At 38.9% G+C, this 25,981-nt stretch overlaps 1 protein-coding gene across 1 annotated transcript in view; it reads right to left on the minus strand.

The window, feature by feature from the left end:
• Window positions 1-25,981, minus strand: part of CNTNAP4 (contactin associated protein family member 4) — a 334,655-nt gene that overhangs the window by 74,294 nt on the left and 234,380 nt on the right. Inside the window, exons 11-13 of the mRNA XM_075828837.1 lie at window positions 16,859-16,965; window positions 13,463-13,582; window positions 639-836 (exon numbers count right to left, since the gene is read on the minus strand). Of these exons, the coding sequence (XP_075684952.1) occupies window positions 639-836; window positions 13,463-13,582; window positions 16,859-16,965 (425 nt within the window). The remainder of the gene's footprint in view (window positions 1-638; window positions 837-13,462; window positions 13,583-16,858; window positions 16,966-25,981) is intronic.

The raw sequence follows: 25,981 nt of genomic DNA on the forward strand, positions 1-25,981 counted from the left end.
TAGTTATCTTAACACAGTCCATCAACACTTCCCTTCATCTAACTGAAAGTCATGCTTGTCAAACTCCTTCTAATATTGTATATTAATGGTTTGAAGTTTAGATTTCAAAGCTCACATAAGCAGGAAGCATCGTCCAGGGGCACGTGTTTCTCAGGAAATTCTTTAAAATGGCCCATATAGAACATATAAGGTTACTTCTTCACAGCTACCCATATAGTCTCGAAACATTTTGGATCTCTATAAAATGATAGTAGTTTAGAATTTGTGACAAATTTCCAAGATTGTAGACATCCCTTTATATTATACTATGACTTTCTTGGATGGAACATGCATTCCACATCTGCACATACAGTCCCAGTGAGAATATCATGAAATTGAAAGTAATATACTATAGGAAGGAATAGAGCAATGACAATTTTATCTAGTGCTTACACGTTCCCTCAATACACCAGAAAAGTTTTTGTTACTTCCACCAGTAAAATAAAACTTTTGCTCCTTCGACAATCCTGACAAGAAAGCAAAATTTCTTTCAGCATATGTGAATACTTTATTGCTTCTTAAAGCATAAATATTTATGGATTAAACATATTTTAAAGTCCATTAAGCTGTGGCAAACAAAATAACTTACTATAACTTACTTTGCTTATGTAGAATTCGAGACTTTTTACAGTGGTAAGCAATTTCCTGTCTGCAGTGCTCGGAATTGTTTATTGTAGCCTGAAGCTGCTCCATATCAGCAGAGTATTTGAAATTCATTCTATGAGGGTTTTCCCGATTAGAACTTTTTACCTTATTCAAGTCTGTATTGTTGTGATGTAGCATACTTATCGCTGTATCTGGGTAAATTAACAAAGAGATAGAAAATGCATATGTAAATATAGTATTATATAGTATTACAAAATTCAAAATATTAATGAAAAAAAATCTTCATGAATGGAAATGGATAAAAATGCCTCTATACTATCCACACCCAGCAATGTTTAAAGAGGCTTTGTGAGAATTTTAACAAGGCAGTTGTGCTCTGTACTTTTAATTTTTGGTTTCTGGGACAGAACGTAAGATTTTGATGACCACCAATGTCAGCTATATTAGCTCCTATGTAACTTTTTTGATATCACCTGGTCATTTAAAAAATCCAACACCATCACTCAAACAGCTCTTCCTGGGAGTCAATCACATTGAAAGTACACTCACACTTTTCTTGCTGTGTAGAGGCATATGTTTAATTAAATTTATGCCTGTAGAATATAAAACATAGTCTAGTATCAATGTATTCTGTGAAGTGTAGTTCATAAGTGACATTGGTGTGGAGGAAGTAACTAGCTTCTACTCATGTTTGAGTATATATAACTGGCGTCCTTGGAATAAATACATGAAGAGAAAGAAAATACATGTAATTTTCACAAATTTAGAAGTTTCATTGTAAAGCCTGAGATATAGAGAAATACAGAATAATTTAACATTGTGTATTTAGTCATTGGGCACAGGGACTAACTCATGGGGTGTGATGACCATTTTTGTACAGCTTTACAGGATTAGTTGGTGCTATATAGGCAATAAGTAAATAGCTGCCAGGAATATACATTTATTTAGCAATTTTGCATTAGTTGAGCTATGATGGATAATATTCTTAAAATAGGCTAACAATATAATCTCTCGTATCATCACATAAATGATTATAAATGATTATATTATTGAGCTGCAAGAAATGTAAGAAAGGTACTGTGTCCCATATATAACCTACAACCCTTGCTAAGTATGGTTAATCAGCCATCTCTGTAAGGTTGAGTTCACACAGGGCAGTTACGCTGCGTAAGAGAACGCAGCATGGTGCAGTTTTTCGCCCCCGGAATGTCCACTGCGAAAAACTACAGCACTTAGCCATTTCATTCCAGGAGACCGCTGCAGCCTACAATTTGGCTGCAGCAGCAGTCACGTGGGATGAGACATCATCTCAGGAGGCCGGCCCTCTGACATCATCCAGGCCGGCCTCTTGGGATGACGTTTCAACTCATGTGACCGCGGCTATAGTCTCTGATTAGCTGCAGCGGTCACATGGGATGAAACGTCATCCCAGGAGGCTGGCCTGGAGGAAGAAACACAGACTCCTGGGTAAGTATAAGATTTTTTTTTTCTGAATTGTGTTTTTTGCCGTGAAATCGCTGTGAACCCACCACAAAAAAATGCAGCAACTGCAGGTGGCCAAGGATAGTAAAACAAATCCCAAAAAATTCTTCAAGCATATAAATGCAAAAAAGCCAAGGTCTGAACATGTAGGACCCCTAGATAGTGGTAATGGGGAGTTGGTCACAGGGGATCAATAGAAGGCAGAGTTACTAAATGGGTTCTTCCGCTCTGTATATACAACAGAAGAAATAGCAGCTGATGTAGCCGCTGCCAGTGCTGTTGATATACTGAATTGGATGAATGTAGATATGGTGCAAGCTAAATTAAATAGAATAAACGTACACAAGGCCCCGTGACCAGATGGGTTACACCCTAGAGTTCTTAAGGACCTTAGTCCAGTTATTTCTGTCCCCCTCTTCATAATATTTAGAGATTCTCTAGTGACTGGTATAGTGCCAAGGGACTGGCGCAGGGCAAATGTGTTTCCTATTTTCAAAAAGGGCTCTAGGTCTTCGCTGGGTAATTATAGAACAGTAAGCTTAACATCAATTGTGGGGAAAATGTTTGAGGGGCTATTAAGGGACTATATACAGAATTATGTGACAATAAATAGTATTATAAGTGACAGCCAGCACGGTTTTACTTAGGACAGAAGCTGTTAAACCAACCTGATTTGTTTTTATGAAGAGGTGAGCAGAAGCCTAGACAGAGGGGCCGCTGTGGATATAGTGTTTTTGGACTTTGCAAAGGCATTTGACACTGTCCCCCATAGACGTCTAATGGGTAAATTAAGGACTATAGGTTTAGAAAGTATAGTTTGTAATTGGATTGAGAATTGGCTCAAGGACCGTATCCAGAGAGTTGTGGTCAATGATTCCTACTCTAAATGGTCACCGGTTATAAGTGGTGTACCCCAGGGTTCAGTGCTGGGACCACTATTGTTCAACTTATTTATTAATGATATAGAGGATGGGATTAGTAGCCCTATTTCTATTTTTGCAGATGATACCAAGCTATGTAATATAGTTCAGACTATGGAAGATGTTCGTGAATTGCAAGCGGATTTAAACAAACTGAGTGTTTGGGCGTCCACTTGGCAGATGAAGTTTAATGTAAAAGAATGTAAAGTTATGCACCTGGGTACCAACAACCTGCATGCATCATATGTCCTAGTGGGAGCTACACTGGGGGAGTCACTTGTTGAGAAGGATCTGGGTGTACTTGTAAATCATAAACTAAATAACAGCATGCAATGTCAATCAGCCGCTTCAAAGGCCAGCAAGATATTGTCGTGTATTAAAAGAGGCATGGTCTCGCGGGACAGGGATATAATATTACCACTTTACAAAGCATTAGTGGGGCCTCATCTAGAATATGCAGTTCAGTTTTGGGCTCCAGTTCATAGAAAGGATGCCCTGGAGTTGGAAAAAATACAAAGAAGAGCAACGAAGCTAATAAGGGGCATGGAGAATCTAAGTTATGAGGAAAGATTAAAAGAACTAAACCTATTTAGCCTTGAAAAAAGACGACTAAGGGGGGACATGATTAACTTATAGAAATATATGAATGGCACATACAAAAAATATGGTGAAATCCTGTTCCATGTAAAACCCCCTCAAAAAACAAGGGTGCACTCCCTCGGTCTGGAGAAAAAAAGGTTCAACCTGCAGAGGCGACAAGCCTTCTTTACTGTGAGAACTGTGAATCTATGAAATAGTCTATCGCAGGAGCTGGTCACAGCAGGGACAGTAGATGGCTTTAAAAAAGGCTTAGATCATTTCCTAGAACAAAAAAAGTATTAGCTCCTATGTGTAGAAATTTTTTACTTCCCCTTACCCATCCCTTGGTTGAACTTGATAGACATGTGTTTTCTTTTTTCAACCGTACAAACTATGTAACTATGTAACTATATGTTTTACCTCCCCCAGGGAAAACCTGCAACATATAAGCAGTGTTTATGCAAATACAATTTACATGCTGCTGAATAAAATGTCGCACCGCAAGTCAATTTCTGAGCGTTTTTTTCTGCTCACTATTTACACAGCGTGTGGATGAGATTTATTTTATCTCGTTCACTTTGCTGCTACTGTATTTGCTGCAGATTTTCTGCAACAAATGTTGTTGTGGAAAAGCCACAGTATTTATAGAACGTGCAAACTGACCCTAAGGGAGCCTGAAAACTTGTAAAGCTATTTCATATTGCTAAAGAGTTTGTTAACCCCTTTACGATGCAGCCATTATTTTATTTATTTTTTTCAATTTTGAATTTTCCTCCCCGCCTTCCATGGGTCATAACTTTTTTCTGTTTCTGTCGACAAAGCCGTATGAGGGCTTTTTACATTTTTTTCTACCATATAACGTACTGAAAAACAGAAATAAAAATCCATTATTTTTTTAGCTTTCTTTTTATGAAGTTCACCGTGCGGTAAAAAAAGACATGTTAACTTTATTCTGCAGGTCAATACAATAATGGTGACACCAAATTCATATATTTTTTTTATGATTTACTACTACAAAAAACAATTTGCTAAAAAAAAAATTTCCATCCACAGAGCGACGTAAGGACTTTTTTTGCGAACTGCAGTTTTCAATGGTACAATTTTAGGGTGCAAATGACTTTTTTGATCACTTTTGTATTTAATTTTTTGAGGGGACATAAGGTGACCATAAAAACAGCAATTCTGGCAATTTTTTTTAAATAAAGCATAGGAAGAGACCTGCAATCTTTTACATTCCTTCTGATATCTGCTGTTATTACTGTTGGTCATGTTATTACTGCAGTATCAGCACTGATTCAAGCAGACAGGTACTTTCCCTGCTCTGTGTGCAGGGTGTGATAACAGCAATGTACTAACCTGGGAGAGGAGAGAGCTATAAGTAGAAAGTGTAAAGTGAGTTTGCAAGCTTGTACAAAAACTGACTGTGACCGGGCTGCAGCTCCACTGTATCTGTAACATGGCAGACAATAATAACTTCCTATTAGTAAATTAGGAGGAAGTAGAGGTCTGCAGGGCAAACAGTTAAGCTTTGGAGAGAAGTTTTTACTCGATTTGAATTAATATAGATAGATAGATAGCTTGGTTGATTGATTCATTGAAATAAAAAAAATAATGGTGTTTAGATACTTTTATTCTAGCCAACTTGACCAATTTTAGTTTGTGTCTTAATGAAGCAATAATATATTACCGTAGTCTGCAATTTCAGCGCAGCAGATAATACGTGAAAAGACGACACAGGAAGGTACATGACTCTGACCTGACTAACTTGCAATTATTTTTACATAGCAACCACATGGTGATAAAGTAAGAGAAATGTCAGACTAAAATCATCTTTCATGAGAGGGACTAAGGGGATGTAGCCTGTAAATCCTTGTTTCCCTGTGTACTTTAAATAAACATATGTTTCAGTCTTGCAGGTTATATATTTAGTGGAACAATCAGCAAAATTTTCTTATGATAATGGCGTTGACTAAGTGTTGAAAATACCAGCAGCTGTTCTTCAATTCTCATGGGTGAAGTACAATCTACCTTGTGCCTTATAATGTTGGAAGGTGGATTAAATGCCTAGTGAAGTATTGACTTGAAATATTGACTTCCCAATAATATATGCAGTTCTTTCTAATGTGAACATTAGCCATTAAATAGCATTTTATCTCTCATTTTGCTCTTAAAAAAGTTCAAAGTTAAATACAAAATAGTTCGAAAAAAGAACAGAAGTCCAATTACATTGTATAGTTAATAAATGCTAAGACATACAGTTAGGTCCAGAATTATTTGGACAGTGACACAAGTTTCGGCATTTTAGCTGTTTACCAAAACATATTGAATATCCAGTTATATTATCAATATGGGCTTAAAGTGCAGACTCACAGCTTTAATTTGAGGGTATTCACATCCTAATTTGAGGAAGGGTTTAGGAATTACAGCTCTTTAATATGTAGCTGCCTCTTTTTCAAGGGACCAAAGGTAATTGGACAATTATCTCAAAAGCTATTTAGTGGGCTGTATGGGCTATTCCCTCATTAATCCATCATCAATTAAGCAGGTAAACGGTCTGGAGTTTATTCTAGGTGTGCCATTTGCATTTGGAAGCTGTTGCTGTGAACCCACAACATGAGGTCAAAGGAGCTCTCAATGCAAGTGAAACAGACCATCGTTAGGCTGAAAAAAAATGAAGAAATCCATCAGAGAGATAGCACAAATTTTAGGAGTGGCCGAATCAACAGTTTGGTATATTATTGAAAAAAAGAGCAGACTGGTGATCTCGTGAACTCCAAAAGGCCTGGACGTCCACGGAAGACAACAGTGGTGGATGATCGCAGAATCCTTTCCATGGTGAAGAAAAACCACCTCACAACATCTACCCAAGTGAAGAACACTCTCTTGGAAGTAGGTGTATCAGTATCTAAGTCTACAATAAAGATAAAACGTCATGAGAGCAAATACAGAGGGTTCACCACAAGGTTCAAACCATTAATCAGCCTCAAAAATAGAAAGGCCAGATTAGACTTTGCCAAACAACATATAAAGAAGTCGCCCAGTTCTGGAACAGCATGAAACTAAGATCAACCTGTACCAGAATGATGGGAGGAAGAAAGTATGGAGAAGGCTTGGAACGGCTCATGATCCAAAGCACACCATATCCTCTGTAAAACATGGTGGAGGCTGTGTGATGGCATGGGCATGCATGGTTGCCATAGGCACTGGGTCACTAGTGTTTGTTGATGATGTGACTGAAGACAGAAGCAGCCGGATGAATTCTGAAGTGTTCAGGGATTTACTTTCTGCTCAGATTCAACGACATGCAGCAAGTTGATTGGACGTCGCTTCCCCGCACAAATGGACAATGACCCAAAACATACTGCGAAAGCAACCCAGGAGTTTTTTTTAAGGCAAAGAAGTGGAATATTCTGCAATGGCCAAGTCAATCTCCAGATCTCAACCCAATCGAGCTGCATTTCACTTAAAACTTAAGGCAGAAAGACCCACCCACAAACAACAATTGTAGACAACTGCAGTAAAGGCCTGGCAAAGCATTGCAAAGGAGGAAACCCAGCGTTTGGTGATGTCCATGGGTTCTAGACTTCAGGCAGTCATTGCCTGCAAAGGATTCTCTACAAAGTATTTTAAAAAAAGCACATTTGATTTATGATAAACGATAATGTTAATTTGTCCAATTACATTTGAGCCCCTGAAATGAGGAGGCTGGGTAGAAAAATGGTTGCAATTCCTAAATGTTTCACAGGATATTTTTGTTCAACCCCTTGAATTAAACCTGAAAGTCTACACTTCAATTGCATCTCAGTTGTTTCATTTCAAATCCAATGTGGTGGCATGCAGAGCCCAAATCATGAAGATTGTGTCACTGTCCAAATAATTCTGGACCTAACTGTAAATAAAAAAAATCTTATAAAAGTGATGGTTATAAGGCATTCTAAGCATCATGTTTAAAATTATGGCACACAAAATATTGACTTGTTGCAAATAGCAACAGACTGTATCTGAATTTTAGAGCACCAGCACCGTGTAGGGAGGCCATGACTTTAAACAGACAAAAAGAAAACGAAACATTTATAGCAGTATCTCAGTTTTCATAAATATTGTGTTTCAAACTTGGGCTTTTTCAATTATAAATCTTCAGATGAAAGGCCCACAATATCAGGATTGGCTCATTTCTACTCCTTTGCTAAAGTAGAAGGATGATATTTTTGAACTTGCTTAGAAAAAGCATCAGCTTGTTTTTCTCTTTAGGTATATTTCTGTTCTTCATGTTATTAGTGAGAATTTTTGGAATGAAACTAAGAGTTCAGTTAATGAAAAAAATTACAATTTTGTCTTCAAGCATAATTATATTCTATAATGTTCATAAAAGACGATGAGTCCCATGAGAGTATAGAATTATTTAGAAGTTTTTTTATCAAATAAATTATTATTTTCTTATTCCCATCACAATATATAGTATCCATTAGTCCCAATTTCCGGGAAACAATCCTGCCAACCGGACAAGAAAAGGAACATTTTTTATGCTAAAAAAGTGTCTGAAGGGGCCTTCCCAGGCAGGACTTTAAATGCCCTTTGATTTGAAATATAAATGTTGGAAAGTATGAAAATATATAATATATTTGTAGAAGAATGATCGAGGCACTCACCGAAGCTGGCAAACAATTTCTTTATTACAAAAAGATCTTGGTCAGGATGGCAATTCCACATCCTGACCAAGATCTTTTTGTAATAAAGAAATTGTTTGCCAGCTTCGGTGAGTGCCTCGATCATTCTTCTACAAATATATTCAGCCGATTGTGCTACTCTTTCGATGAGCAACTCCGTGGCAATTTACCTGCAATTATCCAAATAGAAAGCAAGCCATACTTGAATACTCCCATTCCGATTGAGCGGTTTTGGCAGTGCCAGCCTCCTTCCTTCTTCCCATTGATTGAAAATATATAATGTTTGTAACATATAGACAATGAGTAAAGTAAACATTTACTACTCTAACTAATAATCTGTCTGAGACAACTTTAGTCTGAAGTCCGCTCCCAGCAGTTCACAAGAGATGTAAGATTTCCTGCCTCTGAGCTAGAAGCAGTCTATCACAGAGACACATAAATAACGTCCCTTTCAGCCTTATCCTTCTGTAAGCTCTGTGAGAGACTCTGCAGAATAATGGTCTCTGCAGTAGATGGTCGGCACAATGTTTAAGACATTCTTCTAATACTGCTGCTGAAATAGTAAATATCAATCTCTTTGTAGAAAGGATCACTTTATTAGACAGGAGATTATTTATCAGTGTATTTAACCTACAATAATCAATAAAGTTTCAAACCATTAAATTTCACTTGCTTATTAAAACACACAAACAACATACAATTGACAATTGAGAAATAATCCGCAGTTGCACTGACCCTAAACAACCACCCCTGTGCAATCATTAGAGCCCCGCTCCTTCAGTGTAATATAATGCAAACTAATGTTGAGCAGATTTCAACTCTCAGGCTTCGTTCACATCTGAGCCAGGGTCGGGTTCCGACGTTCCGTTGGAGCTTTACTTCGGTACAGGGCCCCGACTGCCACAAACGGAAACCAAAGGTTTCCGTTTCCATCACCATTGATTTCAATTGTGACGGATCCGGTGCCAATGGTTTCAGCTTGTCTCAGCTGTGCAAGGGTGTCATCATTTTGACGGAATCAATAGCGTAGTGGACTACGCCATTGATTCCGTCAAAACTACGGAACGGGACCCTGGCGCAGATGTGAACAAAGCCTCAGTTATAAGTAACCAGGAACCTTGATGTGGATCATGTGGGATTAGAATGATAGTAGAATTATAGTAGGATGATGGGAAAGGTAAACAAAAAAAGTAGAGAAAATAAAGAAGAGAACAAGAAGCGGTCAATGGTGTATGGATGACATATTAGATTATGGACTGTTTAAATGTGAAATATGGTAAATTGAAGAGATTAATTAAAGGGGGTAGTATTATTTTATAGAGTAATATAGTGTATGACTATTTTACATGGGTTTTTTATTATCATGGTTTTATATGTGGCACTTTAAATGCAGTATGAAATTTTAGCAGAGTATTAATCATGCACTTTTGCACCTTTTTAAGTATTGCACGCTACTGTGGATTATTCCTCAATTGTCAATTGTATGTTGTTTGTGTGTTTTAATATGAACAATAAGAAGAGATATTTCGTCTTCACAAAGTTTCTGAGGTTACTTTAGTAGTCATAGGTCATATTTAATGTAAGGCTAAACCTACAATGCATTCTGGCACTATGGTCAGTGTATGTGGCCCCAGTCCTCTATCAGCCAGATATATACAGTACCAATGCAGTGCCCTTTTGGCATACTTTTGGCCGGTATATGCCAGTGTACCTTGTTTCAACTGTATTTTTAATTATGTGGCAAAAACATATACTACAAACAGTTTTCACAATGGGTGTCAGTGGCAGATGTATACACTTAACCTACAGTCCTGGCCAAAAGTTTTGACACTGACACAAATTTTGGTTTTCACAAAGTTTGCTGCTTCAGTTTTTATAGTAGCAATTTGCATTAACTCTAGATTGTTATGAAGAGTGATCAGATGAATTCCTTGCCATGAAAATTAACTTAATCACAAAAAACACATTTCCACAGCATTTTAGCCCTGACACAAAACGACCTGCTAACATCATTTCAGTGATCCTCTGCTTAGCTCAGGAGGAAATATTAATGAGGACAAGGCAGCTGATATCACTCTGTCATGCTGACTGAATTATAAGAGCAGACTGGTTGCTTTAAAAGGGGGATGGTGCTTGAAATCATTGTCTTCTTCTGTTAACCATGGTTACCTCCAAGGAATCACATACAGTCATTATTGCTTTGCATCAGAAGGACTGCTTACTGATTGTAAGATTGCCCCTAAATCAACCATTAAACAGATCATCAAGAACTTCAAGAAAAGCGGTTCAATTGCTGTGAAGAAGACTTCAGTGCACCCAAGAAAGTCCAGCAAGTGCTAAAGAGGGTTCAGCTATGGGATCGGATCAACACCAGTGCAGAGCTTGCTCAGGAATGGCAGCAGGCAGCTGTCAGTGCATCTGGATTCACAGTAAGGTGAAGGCTTTTGTAAACTGGCGTTGTGTCAAGAAAAGCAGCAAAGAAGCCACTTCTCTCCAAGAAAAACATCAAGGACAGACTGAAATTCTGCATGAAGTACGGGGATTTGACTGCAGAGGACTGGGGTAAAGTTTTTTTCTCTGATGAAGCCCCCTTTATACTTTTACAGAATAATTGCTCAGAGAAGAAAAGGTGAGCGCTACCATGTGTCATGTGTCATGCCAACAGTAAAGCATCCTAAGACCATTCATGTGTGGGGTTGCTTTTCGTCCAAGGGAGTGGGCTCACTCACAATTTTGCATAAGAACACTTCCATCAAGAATAGTATCTAAGAGCAACTTGGTGATGAACAATGCTTTTTCCAGCATGATGGAGCACCATGTCACAAGGCAAAAGTGATAACGAAGTGGCTCAGTGAACAAAACGTTGACATTTTGGGTCCGTGACCAGGATACTTCCCAGATCTCAATCCCATTGAGAACCTGTGGTCAATCCTCAAAAAGCGGGTGGACAAACAAAAACACAGAAATCGTGATAAACTCCAAGCACTGAATAGGCAGGAATAGGTTGCCATCAGTCAGAATTTGGCCCAGAAGCTGATATCCAGCATTCCAGGGCGAATTGCAGAAGTCTTGAAAAAGTCAACACTGTAAATATTCTTGTAAAGAGTCTTTGCATAAACTTGATGTTTTTGTCAATAAAAGTTTGAAAAAGTATTAAATGCTTATAATTGTACTTCAGTATACCATAAAAACGGCTGACCAAAAGATCTAAAAACACTGAAGCAGAAAACTTTGTGAAAACCAAAATTTTTGTCAGTCTCAAAAATTTTGGCCAGGACTGTCTGATTAATCCCTTCCCGCCGCAGCCCTTTTTCAGATTTTCATGTTAGTTTTTTCCTCCCCACATTCCAAAAGCCATAAATTCTTTATTTTTCCCTCAATATAGTCCTATGAGGGCTTGATTTTTGTGGGACAAGTTATAGTTTTTTCGTAGCACCATTTATTTTGGCATGTAAAGTACTAGGAAACGGGAAAAAAATTATTTGTGGGGTAGAAAATAAAAAAAACAGCGATTCCTCCATGGTTTTGTGCGTGCCGTTTTTACGGAATTCACTGTACAATTACAACATGTTAACCTTATTCTGTGGGTCAATATGATTACGGCAATATCAAATATATATTGTGTTTTCTATATTTTACTACTTTTACAAGTAAAAATCGAAGTGTAAAAAATAAAATTTATTTTGTGTCGCCAAATTCCGAGAGCCATAACGTTTTTATTTTTCTGTCGATTAAGTGGTATGAGGGCTTATTTTTTGCTGGATAAGCTGTAGTTTTTAATAATATCATTTTGGTGTACTTGTGACGTTTTTATCACTTTTTATTTAATTTTTTATGGGAGATTAGGTGACCAAAAAATAGAGATTCTGGCGTTTACAATTTTTTTACGGCGTTCACTGTGCGGATTAAATAATGATACATTGTAATAGTTCAGACTTTTAGGGACGCGGCGATACCAATTATGTTTATTTATTTTATTTTTTTTACTATGCTGTAGGGGGAAAATGGGAAAAGGAGGGTTTTTTTAACTTTGAATTTTATTTTTTTACATTAAAAAACAACTTTATTTAACTAATTTTTACTTTTTTTATTAGTCCCCCTAGGGGACGTCAACCAGCAATCGTTAGATCGCTTGCACGATATACTGCAATACTAATGTATTGCAGTATATCGTGATTCTGACAGGCAACTATTAAGCCCTGCCAGAGGCAGTGCTTAATAGGTGCACAAAGATGGCGGACCTGGGGGCCTTCATTAGGATTGTGTTGTGGGGGACACGATGAGCTGTTAGAGGGGGTCGCCCCCTCTTTTTAAATGCTGTGGTCGCTATTGACCACAGTATTTAACTAGCTAAACTAGCGGGATCGCGCTCAATTGCGATGCCGCTAGTTACTCTGAAGTGTCGGCTGTAACAAACAGCCGACACCGGCATCGTATGGAGCGGGTTCACTCCGTGAGCCCGTTCCATACTTCCCCTACCCGACTGTGGCGTATGGATACGTCAAATGTCGGGAAGAGGTTAACAGAATATAGAAAAATAGAGCTTTTAGGACTCTTTGCCATTCGGCAAAAAATTCTGAAGCCCCTCAGCTATTTAGATTACTCCCTGAGTATTTCTGTTTTTTTTTTTCTAAATTCTTTATTTATTTTCACAACAAATAACAGTGCATGTACAGGACCTCCAGAAAGGAAGACCCATCAAGTACAAAATAATTTGTAATAACATCATAAAACAAAAATCAGAGAGAAAACTGTTCCATGATACATCACATGTAATTAAAACGCCCTTTGTCAGTCAAGGCATTGACTGGGGCAGTCATATTTACTCATATGTACTAACCCCACCAAATTAAGCTAAAGTACTTCAAAGAAATATACACTGGCATTGAATTACATTCCAACCCCTAGCATATATGCAAAGAATGAGCATAAAAGAAATATAAAACCAATGAAGTGACAGGTATTAAGTATTAGACACGAAGTGTTAAGCATTGTGGACATCATGAGAGTGCCTCCAAGTGCGCCAGGGGGCCCAAACTTTGAGAAATAAAGAATGGGAATGCGTATGCCAACTAGAAATTTCTTCCAACCTATATACGTATTTCTGTTTTTTTAATTCAATTTGTTTGCCTATGTACAAAACCACACATAGATCATGACATAGATTACCTGTCATGTTACAGTAAACCAAGAATGGTTCAAGAGACCCACTCCCATCAGAATCAATGTAGAACAATCCAGATGAGTTCCCTTTGTATTTATAAGCTTCACATGACTGTTCATATTTTGCTGAAAAACAAAATAATGAATTTTCACAGCATTGCACAATACAATCATTTATCTGACAAAAACAACTGTTAGTAATAAGGTGTCACAGAACTTAGCTGAAAGGAAAAATATCAAATTCCCCATGTAGAATTATTATTCTAAAGTGTTCTGTCTCAGAAAAGGAAGGATTTGACTATACTGATCTTGGAATGTCTCACACGGGTTTTGGAAAGTCTCACACTGTCTTTCCCTTGCTGACCACAGAATAGCCTTAATTAAAAATCTTCTAGAATTTTATGTCTGCAGCTCCTTTGCAGACTTATGTGTCTCCATGGTTACAGACTACAAACAAACCCTATGTAGTCTGATCCTGCAGTCATATTCCCTTTCATCTGTCTCCTAGTTCTTGCTAACCTATTACATGAAAATTAGCAAGAAGTAGCCTGTTTGTAAAATGTAACTACGCAGACACATAGGTCTGCATATGAGCTGTATACACAAAATGGTGGGATATTTTTAGTTAGGACTATTTACAAAGTTAATTTAATTTTTAATTGAAATACATTGGAGTAATAAAAATGGTTCTAAAGGTGGACATCGACCTTTAAAAACAGTTAAATGTGTGAGGCCCCATGCACACGACAGCAAAAAACCTCAGTTTTTGCGGACCGCAATTGCGGTCCGCAAAATCGGAGCCATTCACTTTCATTGAACACTGACACCTTTCCGTAGCACTACGGAAGGGTGTCAGTGCCGTGGAAATGTTCCGGGAATTATGGAACATGTCCGTTCTTTCGCATTTTGCGGGCCGTGCTCCCATACTTTGTATGGGAGCACGGCCCGAAAATGCGGCTGTCAGTCAGCGGCCGGCCGTGCCCGCAATCGCGGGCCGTGATTGCGGGCACGGTCATGTGCATGGGGCCTGAGGCTACATTCATATATCATTATCTTTAATAAAGTTTGAATTCCTTTTATCTCATCTCTGATCGAACTTTGTCAGTGCTCATCTGAATGACAATTGGGAAGTAGATATATCTGCTTTGGATTTTTTTCATTAACTACACTCCCAATTTATGCTGCTAAGGCTTCGTTCACATCTGCCTCATAGCTGCGTTCAGGGGTTCCGTCGGAGCTTTCCGTCAGGGGAACCCATGAACAGAACCCTGGCTGAAATAAACAGAAGCCATAGATTTCCGTTTGCATCACGGTTTATTTCAATAGTGTCGGATCCGGTGCAAATGGTTTCCGTTTGTCTCCGTTGTGCAAGGGTTCTGTTGGTTTCCGTTTGTTTTAGTCAGGGTTCCGTTCATGGGTTCCCCTGATGTAAATCTCTGACGGAACCCCTGAACGGAGCCCTGACGCAGATATGAATGAAGCCTAACTTGTAGCATTTACTTGGTTGATCACTAGTTTGAGTTTTCTAGACTACAGATGTCTCATTGGTTATAGCTATTGTCTTTTTACGTCATGACCCCCTGATCCCTGTCAACAACAAACATGAAAGCCGGGCACAAATGTGTCATTTGTTTAGTTCTGTGGGGTTTTCATTGTACTCCGTTGACTGAAATTGACATTTTGCTTGTTATTGCAATAGAAATGTAGCACTGTTTGTCCAAACTTCTCCCCCTTGATCACAGTATTTCTAAATTTATTGTGAATAACGGACTACTTTTATACACTCTTGAGATATCACCGGCACAGTGAAAGCACCATAGACAATGCATTGTTGTACATTTGTGTAGTGGAGTTGACAATACAGCAACACACAATTTACAAAGAAATGGATGACATTGAATAAACAAAGAAAAAAGTCAGCACTCAAACATCTAAACAAAAATAAAAAAGTTATTTTTTACTACAAGGCTCAATTACTTTGCCTTTCCAATCTCATTCTAATTATACTCTTTTTCTTATACCTTACCAACCAGTCTCTTCTCACCTAATAAAAGCATGCTATTATCTTGGATTCTGTAATGTTTTACTAATAGTCATTTGCTTATGTGTGTTTAATACTAATGTGTGTTTTCTAACAATTAATAATGACTATTTTCAAATGTAAAATATTTTTTCAATGTAATATTTGTTTCACTCATTTTTATTTTATATTTTTATCAACAACAAAAAAAGTAGAAAGTTAAAGCTATATATCCCTTGCCTCTCCCCCTTTAGTTAGTTTTTTTATTTTTATTTTGTAATGCACATATTTACACTGTTCATCATTTATATACATAGATGATAGAGCAAGGGGCTATTTAACCCAATATCTTTCCTTGTCTTCATTTGTAACTCCAAACCTTACAGGTTTTTAGCATTTTGAATGTGGGAAAAAAGGTCACATTATGATGGGAAAAGTAACACTACACTGTCCTGATATAAATAATAGCTTGAATATCTAGTGTGCAAAATGATTGGATTGTCATAAGAAATTATGAATATATAACTATTTTACATTTCTTGAGAATCTATTAAATATGAGAGAAGAGTAAAGCTGGTAACTCCAGTATTCCAACATAATCTGTCCACTTATCAACACAATGTATAAAGACTTTTATGAAAAGGTCATTTTGAGGCCTCCCATACACGAGCGTGTTCGGTCCGTGATATACGGTCCACATGTCGGCAGTATTTCCTGGACCAAACACAGTGCAGGGAGGAATGCTACTGGTATCAGAGTTATGTACGATGCCAGGAGTCCCTGCCTCACTACGGGAAAACTATCCTGTACTGTAATCATGTTTTCAGTACGGGACAGTAGTTCCACGGAGAGGCAGGGACTCCTAGCATCGTACATAACTATGACGCTAGGAGCCCGGCTCCCCGCACTGTGTTCGGTCCGGGAAATGCAGCCGACATGCGGTCCGTATATCACGGACCAAACATGGTTGTGTGAATTAGGCCTGACCCAAATTTTGATAATATTTTTGCATATAAATCTGCATAAAATGTTAGAGGACCTGTCGACTTTTTTGCCATTTTAGTAAAAACTGGTATTCCCCCTAAAAGAGCAATACTGTTTCTTTTCTAAGAACTTTGCTTTGTGTCTTTCCTCTTTTATTCCTCCTGGAAATGTATAAATAATTTGAAAAGTGAGTGCAACCATTCCCCTTGTCAATGAGGTGTTTCCCTACACACACTGACACTGTCCACAAAGTAAATTTTGGGCATTCTAGAGCCAGTAAAGCTTAAGAAAAGTTCCTATTGCTCTGAAGCAAGAGCACATAACTTAGAGTATATGAAAATGATTAGGTTTAATTCACAGTATTATTTCTGCACATATTCTTATAACTGGAAACTCACGATAATGACAAGTTGCTCCCATGTATCCAGTGTCTGAGCAATTACAGTAAAAATCACTCCATGTTTGTGAGCATTTTCCTCCGTGCTCACAGTAGTTTGGAAAACATCTGAAAAATAACATTTCTCTATAAGCATTTTATAAGATGGAAATCCATGCACTGAGTTCTGCTCCATGTGAAAGGCTGCAAACACATTTTATTAGTATCATTTCAAGTAATATTGAAATGTAAAGTATAAAAAGCACTGACAGCAGCTCATTAAGAAGAACAAAAGTAACAGCATATTTCATAGCCTCAGCTGTAAATGTCATTTTTAGCTATATTATGGATCATAATTTACTGCTATAATATAATACACAATAATGACCCATGTGGAAAGAATTTGTCTGCTTTTCAGACATGACTACATCTGATCAATCATTGATGGTAATTATCTACATAAAACTGTTAAAGCCACTTTGTATAAGTCAAATTAAAAGTTTCTTTCTCCACTTACTAGACTATATTAAAGCTGGAACATATATTGAACCATGTTCCATAACTTGCAGAGTGAGGAAAAAAGTAGCTAGAAAAACATTGCTATATAAAAATTAAATAATTATAACCCATTTCCAGTCTCACATTTTATTGCATTTTGTTGTAATGGAAGACATACCGAAACTTCGCCTACAACCATTTACAAGTTCTTTACAGAACAATCATTAATGCCATCTCCTATTTTCTGCAAACACTGCACAGTATGAAGCCGTACATTAAGAGGAAAACTAAAGAGATGATAATTATAGTAATGCAGTGAAGTGAGTAAATTCGGAAGTCAAGTTGCAGAAGTATAGTGATGTATAACCATTGTATGAAATAATCGTTCCATTGGCTGTGATTAAAAAATGACACAGACCTTTATAAGCTAATAAAAAAACATTAAGGGCTCATATACAAGACCATATTGCGGTTACGTACAACCTCCAAATTGTACAGAGCCGTGATATGGCACCAATAGCCATCTATGGGGCTTTACCGTATTTCCTATTTCTCCAATTTCTCAACATACCGAGATAGGTGCCCGTGGTAGATGCCTGTGATGGAGGTTGTTGAATTAAGTCAGCGAAGACCTATCCTACTTTAATTTGAGTGATTTTCATTATTTTAAATCAATGCAAATTCTAAGTTTCACTACCATTAAATACGCTGCGCATACGCTAGTTTCCTATGCGGTGGGTTTTCAATGGAGGTTGCTGATGGACATGTCTGGTGACATGCCCCTCCATGAGCGGTCCGTGGAGAAGGCATAACAATGGTATATGGTTGAAATCGTTGCTGGATTTCTAAAAGAATATATTAGTAACTTGCATATAGTCGTGTTTCCAAAACATTTGTTACAGAAAATGTAAAGCGGCCAATCGCTTTAAACAAAGTAAAAAAAGTGAACGTTTTACTATGAAAAAATATATATATCAATACTGCAACACAAAAAGGGGCACCCAAATAAGTATTGTGTGCACCAGGTTAAGTAGAAGCGTGCTTACTTAGGAATGGGCTCTTATAGCTCCACCATATTTGTTCAAAATGCAAGAAAGGTTCTAGGCACCGACAGTTAAATGTTTTAATGCTTTATTGCGAAGAAGAAAAGCACATAACAGATGATATGTACTTTTGTGCTTCACAATAAAGCGGTGCCTAGGACCTTTCTTACATATTGCAAAAAGGGGCATTACAATAAACTGATAAAATAATTTATTTTGGACACATCTTATAGAACTAGCTTTGGAGAATTTTGACTTATTATAGTGCTCATCATTGTCTGTAATATTATAAATATTATACTTAAACTGGGGTGTAGCTATAGTGGCCGTAGGGAAAGCCATCACAAAAGGTGCCTGAAGGGGCCAAATGGCTCCTCTTCTACATAGGAACACATCAGTATTAGAAATAGCACATGGCAGGTGGTGGTCTCGGTTGCAAATTTTGCATTGAGGTCCAGGAGCTTTAAAAGGGTTTTCCCATAAGGGACATTTATGACATATCCACGGGATATGTCATAAATGTCAGATAGATGCGGGTCACACCTCTGGGACCCGCACCTATCTCTAAAATGGGGCCTCCTAAACCCTGTTCTACCGCTCTGTGTTCTGGCCGAACCAGGTGAATTCCGACCATGGATTAGGAAATAGTAAGCATGCTATGCTGCTTCCGTAACTGCCATTCACTACTATAGGACTTACGGAAACATCATAGCTCAGCGAGTTACGCTGTTTTCATAATTCCCGACCATACAACTAGGAAGTGGACCATACAACCGGGAGCAGAAAAAGGTAGAAGGAGGATTAGGGGGCGCCGTTCTAGAGATAGGTGCGGGTTCCAGAGGTGGGGGATCTCAAACAGATATATTTTAAGCCTCTTTCCAAAAAGATTACAACATTAAGATGGATGAATGTTTCCTTCTTGAATCAAAATACACATTTTTCGTGCTACTGGTGGGTGAGGAAGATGTCACTTTTACTGTGTAAGATATATTACAAAGTTTTCTATATTCACATATTCATGTACTACTGATTTCCACTTTATAATACTACTTCGAGCACTAGAGCAGTATATCAAATACCATTCAATATAAAACCAGCGATCAGCGATCTTACAACCATACAGTACTTTATCACAAAATATACATACATTTAACCCTACGTTCATTCACTCAACTACAGGACCAAAATGGATTGTGGTCACACAGAATGCCTCATACTTTTTATATTTTGTTCACATGAAGAACTATAAATTATATATTTTTCCAGTTAACAGGATAAATCTGTTTTATTGGTCCTTTGCAATACAATTAAGAAGAGATTTCAAGGACAAACTCTTTATCCTAAGGGCTGGACTAAGTTAAAACAGATTTCTCCAAGTTGAAAAGTTGTTTTAGGGATCTAATAAAAGTCAAGGGAGATTTAGTGTAAACATAGGATGAAGAGAAAAAGCAATTTTCAACTCACTTTAAGGTCATAAGGATATTATTGATGTGTTAAGCTGGAAAAACTGTACTGAGAGGAGTAAAACGAAAACTAAACTTGCAGTAGAACAGAGTGTCAAGCATTGACTCGGGTTCACCACTGCAAGTCATAGGGAGATATTGGGTCTGCAGACAAAATAACATTGAATGGTCCACATACACTAAATGTATAAAGCAGATGACATTTTTCAGTTATGATCCATATATATTCACCACATACCATCATATATATCCACCACACACCATCATGTTCTATATGTGCTTATGAACAGATGTAGTTTCAAATAAGCATTTTTACCAAAGAATAAACATAAGCATGTATAATGAAAATGTCTGCTTGAATTCCTGTTCAATATTAAAGGGGTATTCCGGTTGCAAAGAGTTTTTACCAATGGATAGGTGATAACTGGTAGATCGTTGTGACCCCGATCATTCACCAGAAGATCAAACATGCGTGTTGCCGTACCATTCACTTTCTATGGGACTGACAGATATAACCGAGCGCAGTACTCAGCTTTCTCCATCAGTCCCGAAAAAAAGTGAATGGAGTGAGGGAAGTGGGAGCACGCATATTCGACCGCTTTTCCATTCAAATGGGAGAAATAGTACACCCCATCAGTGTGGTACCCAGCAGTCGGGCACTCACGATCTACCAGTTATCACCTATACACAGGATAGGTCAAAACTACTAAAAAGTACAGTTTTCACAAATGAAATACCCCAAGGACACTTTCGCGCATCAGTATTTGGCAGATAAAACCAGCAGTGGAACCTACAGAGAGAAGAAGTTTAAGGGTATGTTCACACAAAGTGTTTTTAGGCGTATTTAGGGGCATTTACGCCTCAAAAAATGCCTGAAAAAACCGAAGCAGAACAGGGGGGTTTTTACGCCTCATTTTCCAAAAACGGCACGTAAAAAAAACGCCCGCAAAAAAAAGTGCATGTCACTTCTTGGGACGTTTTTGGAGCCGTTTTTCATTGACTCTATAGAAAAACAGCTCCAAAAACGATCATAAAAAACGCAGCGAAAATCGCGAGTGCCTTAAAAAACGTCTGAAAATCAGGAGAAGTTTTCCCTTGAAAACAGCTCCGTATTTTCAGACGTTTTTGAGTTTGTGTGTGCACATACCCTAAGGGCTCATTCACACTTCTGTATATCAGATCTGTATTATATCCATTTTTTTTAAATTGAAAAAACGGTGCCAATACATTAAAATTATTTTATTCACATTTCCGTTTTTAAACGCTCATTTTTTTGTGCATGCCATTTTTTTCAATACGCAGAATGTTCCAACACATCCGTATTGATTCCATTTTTAGCCCATAGTTAATTTGGTGATTTTAAAAACGCGTGGTTTATTTTTGGATAGCTCACATGTGCATATTTATACAATTCTTTTACATCTGAACTTCAGCAACATTGCAAAATAGCAAAACATTTTTTTAATCCTTTAACAAAAATCGGAATAATTATGGATGAAAAATGGCATATTAATTTACGTCTTCATGATTAATGCATTAGAACAACACAGTACTTTTCTCTCTCACTTTTTAATACATTAAGAATAATCAGGCAACTTGATGTGTGACTTCTTAGTTATAATGACAGAATCCTCCATAAGGCCGGGTTCCCACGTAGTGTAAACATTGCGGAATTTCCGCAATGGAATTCTGTGTGGAAATTCCGCAGCATTTACAGTAGCAGCAAAGTGGATGAGATTTAGAACATCTCATGCACACGCTGCGAGGAAAAAACGCAGTGTAAACGTTAATAAATTGACCAGCTGTGCGGAATTTAAATCCGCAGCATGTTGATTTATGTTGTGTTTTCGTTGCTTTTCTGTTGCGGGTTTTTCTTATTGATTTCAATGTGGATGCAAAACCTGCAACAGAAAGTCAAGTGCTGCGACTCTTGCGGCGGAATTGCATCGATTCCGCCAGCAAAAATCGCACATCAGGAAAAAAAAATCATACATACCCAGAACTCCCTGCTTCTTTCTGCAGTCCCGCCTCCTGGGATGAAATTTCATCCCATGTGACCGCCACAGTCAATCACAGTCAATGTGGTGCGGTTTGTGCTGTGGGTTACAGGTCGGATACGCTGTATAGTTTTTACGCAGCGTATTATCTGACCCATGGAAACCCGGCCAGTACATATATACAACTCCAGAACCATGCTCAGCATATAAATACTACACCAGAACCAAGCTCAGTACATAAATACAGCTCCAGAACCAAGCTCAGTACATAAATACAGCACCAAAACCAAGCTCAGTACATGTATATTTGTTTTTAACTTGGTTGTTATGATGTATATATGTACTGAGCTTGGTTTTGGTATTGTATTTATGTACTGAGCTTGGTTCTGGTGCTGTATATATGTATAAAGCTTTGTTCCGGAGCTGTATTTATTTACTGAGCTTGGTTCTGGTGCTGCATTTATATGCTGAGCTTGGTTCTGGAGTTTTATATATGTACTGAGATTCTATTTGGTGCTGTATGTATGTAATGAGCTTGATTGTTATGATGTACAGAACAAAGCTCAGTACATATATACAGCACAAGCACACATACATCTCAGTACAGAGATCATTTGTGAATTCAGTTTAACCCCTGCAATATAAGTTTGTACAGCATAAAACTACAGCTCCCAGTATAGCCAGAACAATGGTAAGGATATGCTGGCAGTTGCTGTTTCACAAAAACAAAATGATACACCCATCATTTAGCTGCAGATCATACAGTGACTATAGTACTGAACAGTCACAGGAAGAATAAACATTTACATTTAGTGACTCACAGGTGATGTCTTCTCAGATTGGAGTGGTTATTTTTCTCTTTTCTTTTCCATCCGATGCAGACCTCTATGATGATGCCTCCTGGCCACAACCCATTTCTGCAGCATTTACCACTCAGATATCTTCAGAAGCTCACTTTTACAACATTTCTTCACCTACGTATAAACGAAGATAAAATTCTCATGGTGCCACACTCTATGCCCCTGAATTTAATAGTACCATACATAGTGCCCATGAATAAAATTGTGCCAAACACTCTAAGTAATGCACCACACACAGTGCCCCCTGTAGATAGTGCCACTCACAATGCCCACTGTAGATCGTGCCCCTTATAGAGCCCCCTGTAGATAGTGCCCCTCATAGAGCCCCCTGTAGATAGTGCCCCTCATAGAGCCCTCTGTAGATAGTGCTTTACAAAAATTGGAAAATACCCTAGTAGTTGGCGGGTAAAAAACTTAAAAATATAGAAAAATTGCCGAGGCAATAGGAACCCATTTTTTTTTTATCCTATTCTATTAGTTAGTAAGTAGTTGCGGGAAAAAAATGGGTTCCTATTGCCTCGGCTATTTTTCTATATACTCTGTAGATAGTGCTCCCCATAGATCCCTCTGTATAGTGCTCCCCATAAAGCCCCTGTATATAGTGCTCACGAAAGAGCACTCTGTAGATAGTGCTCCTCATAGAGTCCTATTTAAATAGTGCCCCCCATAGAGTCCCCTGTACATAGTGGACCCTGTAAATAGTGGCCCCTGTTGATAGTTCCCCCTTGTAGTCTACAGGCTGTAAACAATGCTCCCTTTAGATAGTTCCCCCTCTAGATTGTACACCCGAGGTGCGCCCTGTAGATAGTGCCCCCGTAGAATGTTCCCTGTAGATAGGGCCCCCATAGTCCCCTGTAGATAGGGCCCCCGTGGAGTCCCATGTAGATAGGGCCCCCATAGATAGGGCCCCCTGTAGCATCCCCTGTAGATAAGGCCCCCTGTAAGGCCCCTATAAATAGTGCCCCCCTATAGTCTCCCCTGCAGATAGGGCCCCCTGTAGATAGTGCCCCCTGTAGCATCCCCTGTAGGTAGGGCCCTCTGTAGATAGTGTCGGCTGTAACATCCCCTGTAGATAGTGCCCCCTGTAGTGTCTCCTGTAGATAGGGCCCTCTGTAGCGTTCCCTGTAGATAGGGCTCCCTGTAGCTAGTGCCCCCTGTGGCGTTCCCTGTAGGTCGTGCCCCCTGTAGCGTTCTCTGCAGATAGGCCCCCCTGTAGCGTTCCCTGTAACTAGGGCTCCCTATACGGTCCCCTATAGATAGTGCCACCTGTAGTGTCTCCTGTAGATAGGGCCCTCTGTAGCGTTCCCTGTAGATAGGGCTCCCTGTAGCTAGTGCCCCCTGTGGTGTTCCCTGTAGGTCGTGCCCCCTGTAGCGTTCTCTGCAGATAGGCCCCCCTGTAGCGTTCCCTGTAGCTAGGGCTCCCTATACGGTCCACTATAGATAGTGCCACCTGTAGTGTCCCCTGTAGATAGGGCCCCCTGTCTATAGTGCCCCCTGTAGCGTCGCCTGTAGATAAGGCCCCCTGTAGATAGTGTCGGCTGTAACGTCCCCTGTAGACAGGGCCCCCTGTAGCATTCCCTGTAGATAACGTCCCCTGTAGCATTCCCTGTACATAAGGCCCCTATATAGTCTCCTGTAGATAGGCCCCCCTATGGAGTCCCTTGTATATAGGGCCCCCTATATAGTCCCCCGTAGATAGGGTCACCTAAAAAGTCCCCTGTATCTAGGGCCTCCTATAGAGTCCACTGTAGCTAGTGCCCCCTGTAGATAGTGCCCCCTGTAGCTAGGGCCCTCAACACAGCCCTCTGTAAAAGAAAAAAAAAACATATGCTTACCTGTCCCCGTTCCCATGCTGTCCTCCTGCGACGCCAGGTCTCCTCCAGCGGAACGACGCAGCGGCGCGATGATGTCGTCGCACCAACTGCATCATCGATAAAGCACCGAATGGCGAGGCAGCCTGTACCTCACCAGGGCAGAGCTAGGCAAATCAATTGTATCCGCCTCCTAAGGACGCGGATACAATTGAGTGCAGGGGACCGGTTCCGGTTTCCCGCTTTACCACGGTTCTGCGAACTGGCTGTAATTTTAACAACCTGCCGGATCCCACCCCTGAGTGTACTATATAGATGTAATATGCCATTTGACTCTTTTGCACAACTTTATACGTAGCTTAATATGTTCACGCATAGTCCAAATGCAAACCACAGGTATCACAATAAACTGCGCTGAATGAACAAGCCCTGCTGCATCTGAAAAACATCAACACATTATGTGTATTTATGATCTCTATGGTTAGTCTTTGGGATCAGTATCAGTACATTCACATTTTTCTTCCTATTTTCATGAGAAGTAGAAATCAGGGACTGCAAACATTACATTTTAGATTATGATGTTCATGATGTCTGCTTTCATGGCACAGGTTTAAAGAACCACTCTGACAATCTGTTTTTTATTTTTAAAGTTTAGACTATTAACCAAGGCCTCAGTAACATAGTCAGTGAAGTTTGCCACCCCATATCAGTTACTTTATTATCAGGACCCCATCTTTCCAATGTGGGTGCCATCTTTCCAAATTCTTAATTCGCTATGCTTGGCAAAGTAGTGATCCTCAGAGTGTCGCAACTCATCTGCACACTTACTGATGTGCCCACATAAGCAGGAGCATTTCGGGATTAGGTGACCCCCTGCTTATAGCACGCAGTATAGCTGCAAATAGGGGGTAACAGTTTGACCACATGACCTATATGGAACACACAAGTACAGGGGGAAAAAAAGGTACCAGAACGGGGATGAAACTAAGAAGTGAATGTCAATATTTTCCATCTAGAGTTAGACTTCTATACCTATGCTGCTGAACTTTAATGTTGGAATATATGGTTCTAATAGACAAGTGACATTAGTTGTTGTCTGTATATTTATAATATGGTATTTTAATTTTTTCACTGTATTTGTACAAACTGTAATTGGAGTGAGGGAAAATTACTTTTATACATTGATGTTATGGTGCTAGTTTCATGAATGTTATGCAACTTCCTTACATTGCTTAGGAATATATTAGCGTAGTTGACTACGCTATTCATTCCGTCAAAACGACGGAACCCTTGCACAACCGAGATGAACGGAAACCATTTGCACCGGATCCGTCACCATTGAAATCAGGTCATGGCTCTGTTCCGATGGAAAGCTCAGACGGAACGTCGGAACGGAGCCGTGACGCAGATGTGAATGAAGCCTTACCCTTCTAAAGATTATCAAAGAAGACAACCCTTTTAACTTCCAGCTGA

This window comes from Rhinoderma darwinii, chromosome 1 (assembly GCF_050947455.1).
Source record: "Rhinoderma darwinii isolate aRhiDar2 chromosome 1, aRhiDar2.hap1, whole genome shotgun sequence".
Classification (NCBI taxonomy): Eukaryota; Metazoa; Chordata; class Amphibia; order Anura; family Rhinodermatidae; genus Rhinoderma; species Rhinoderma darwinii.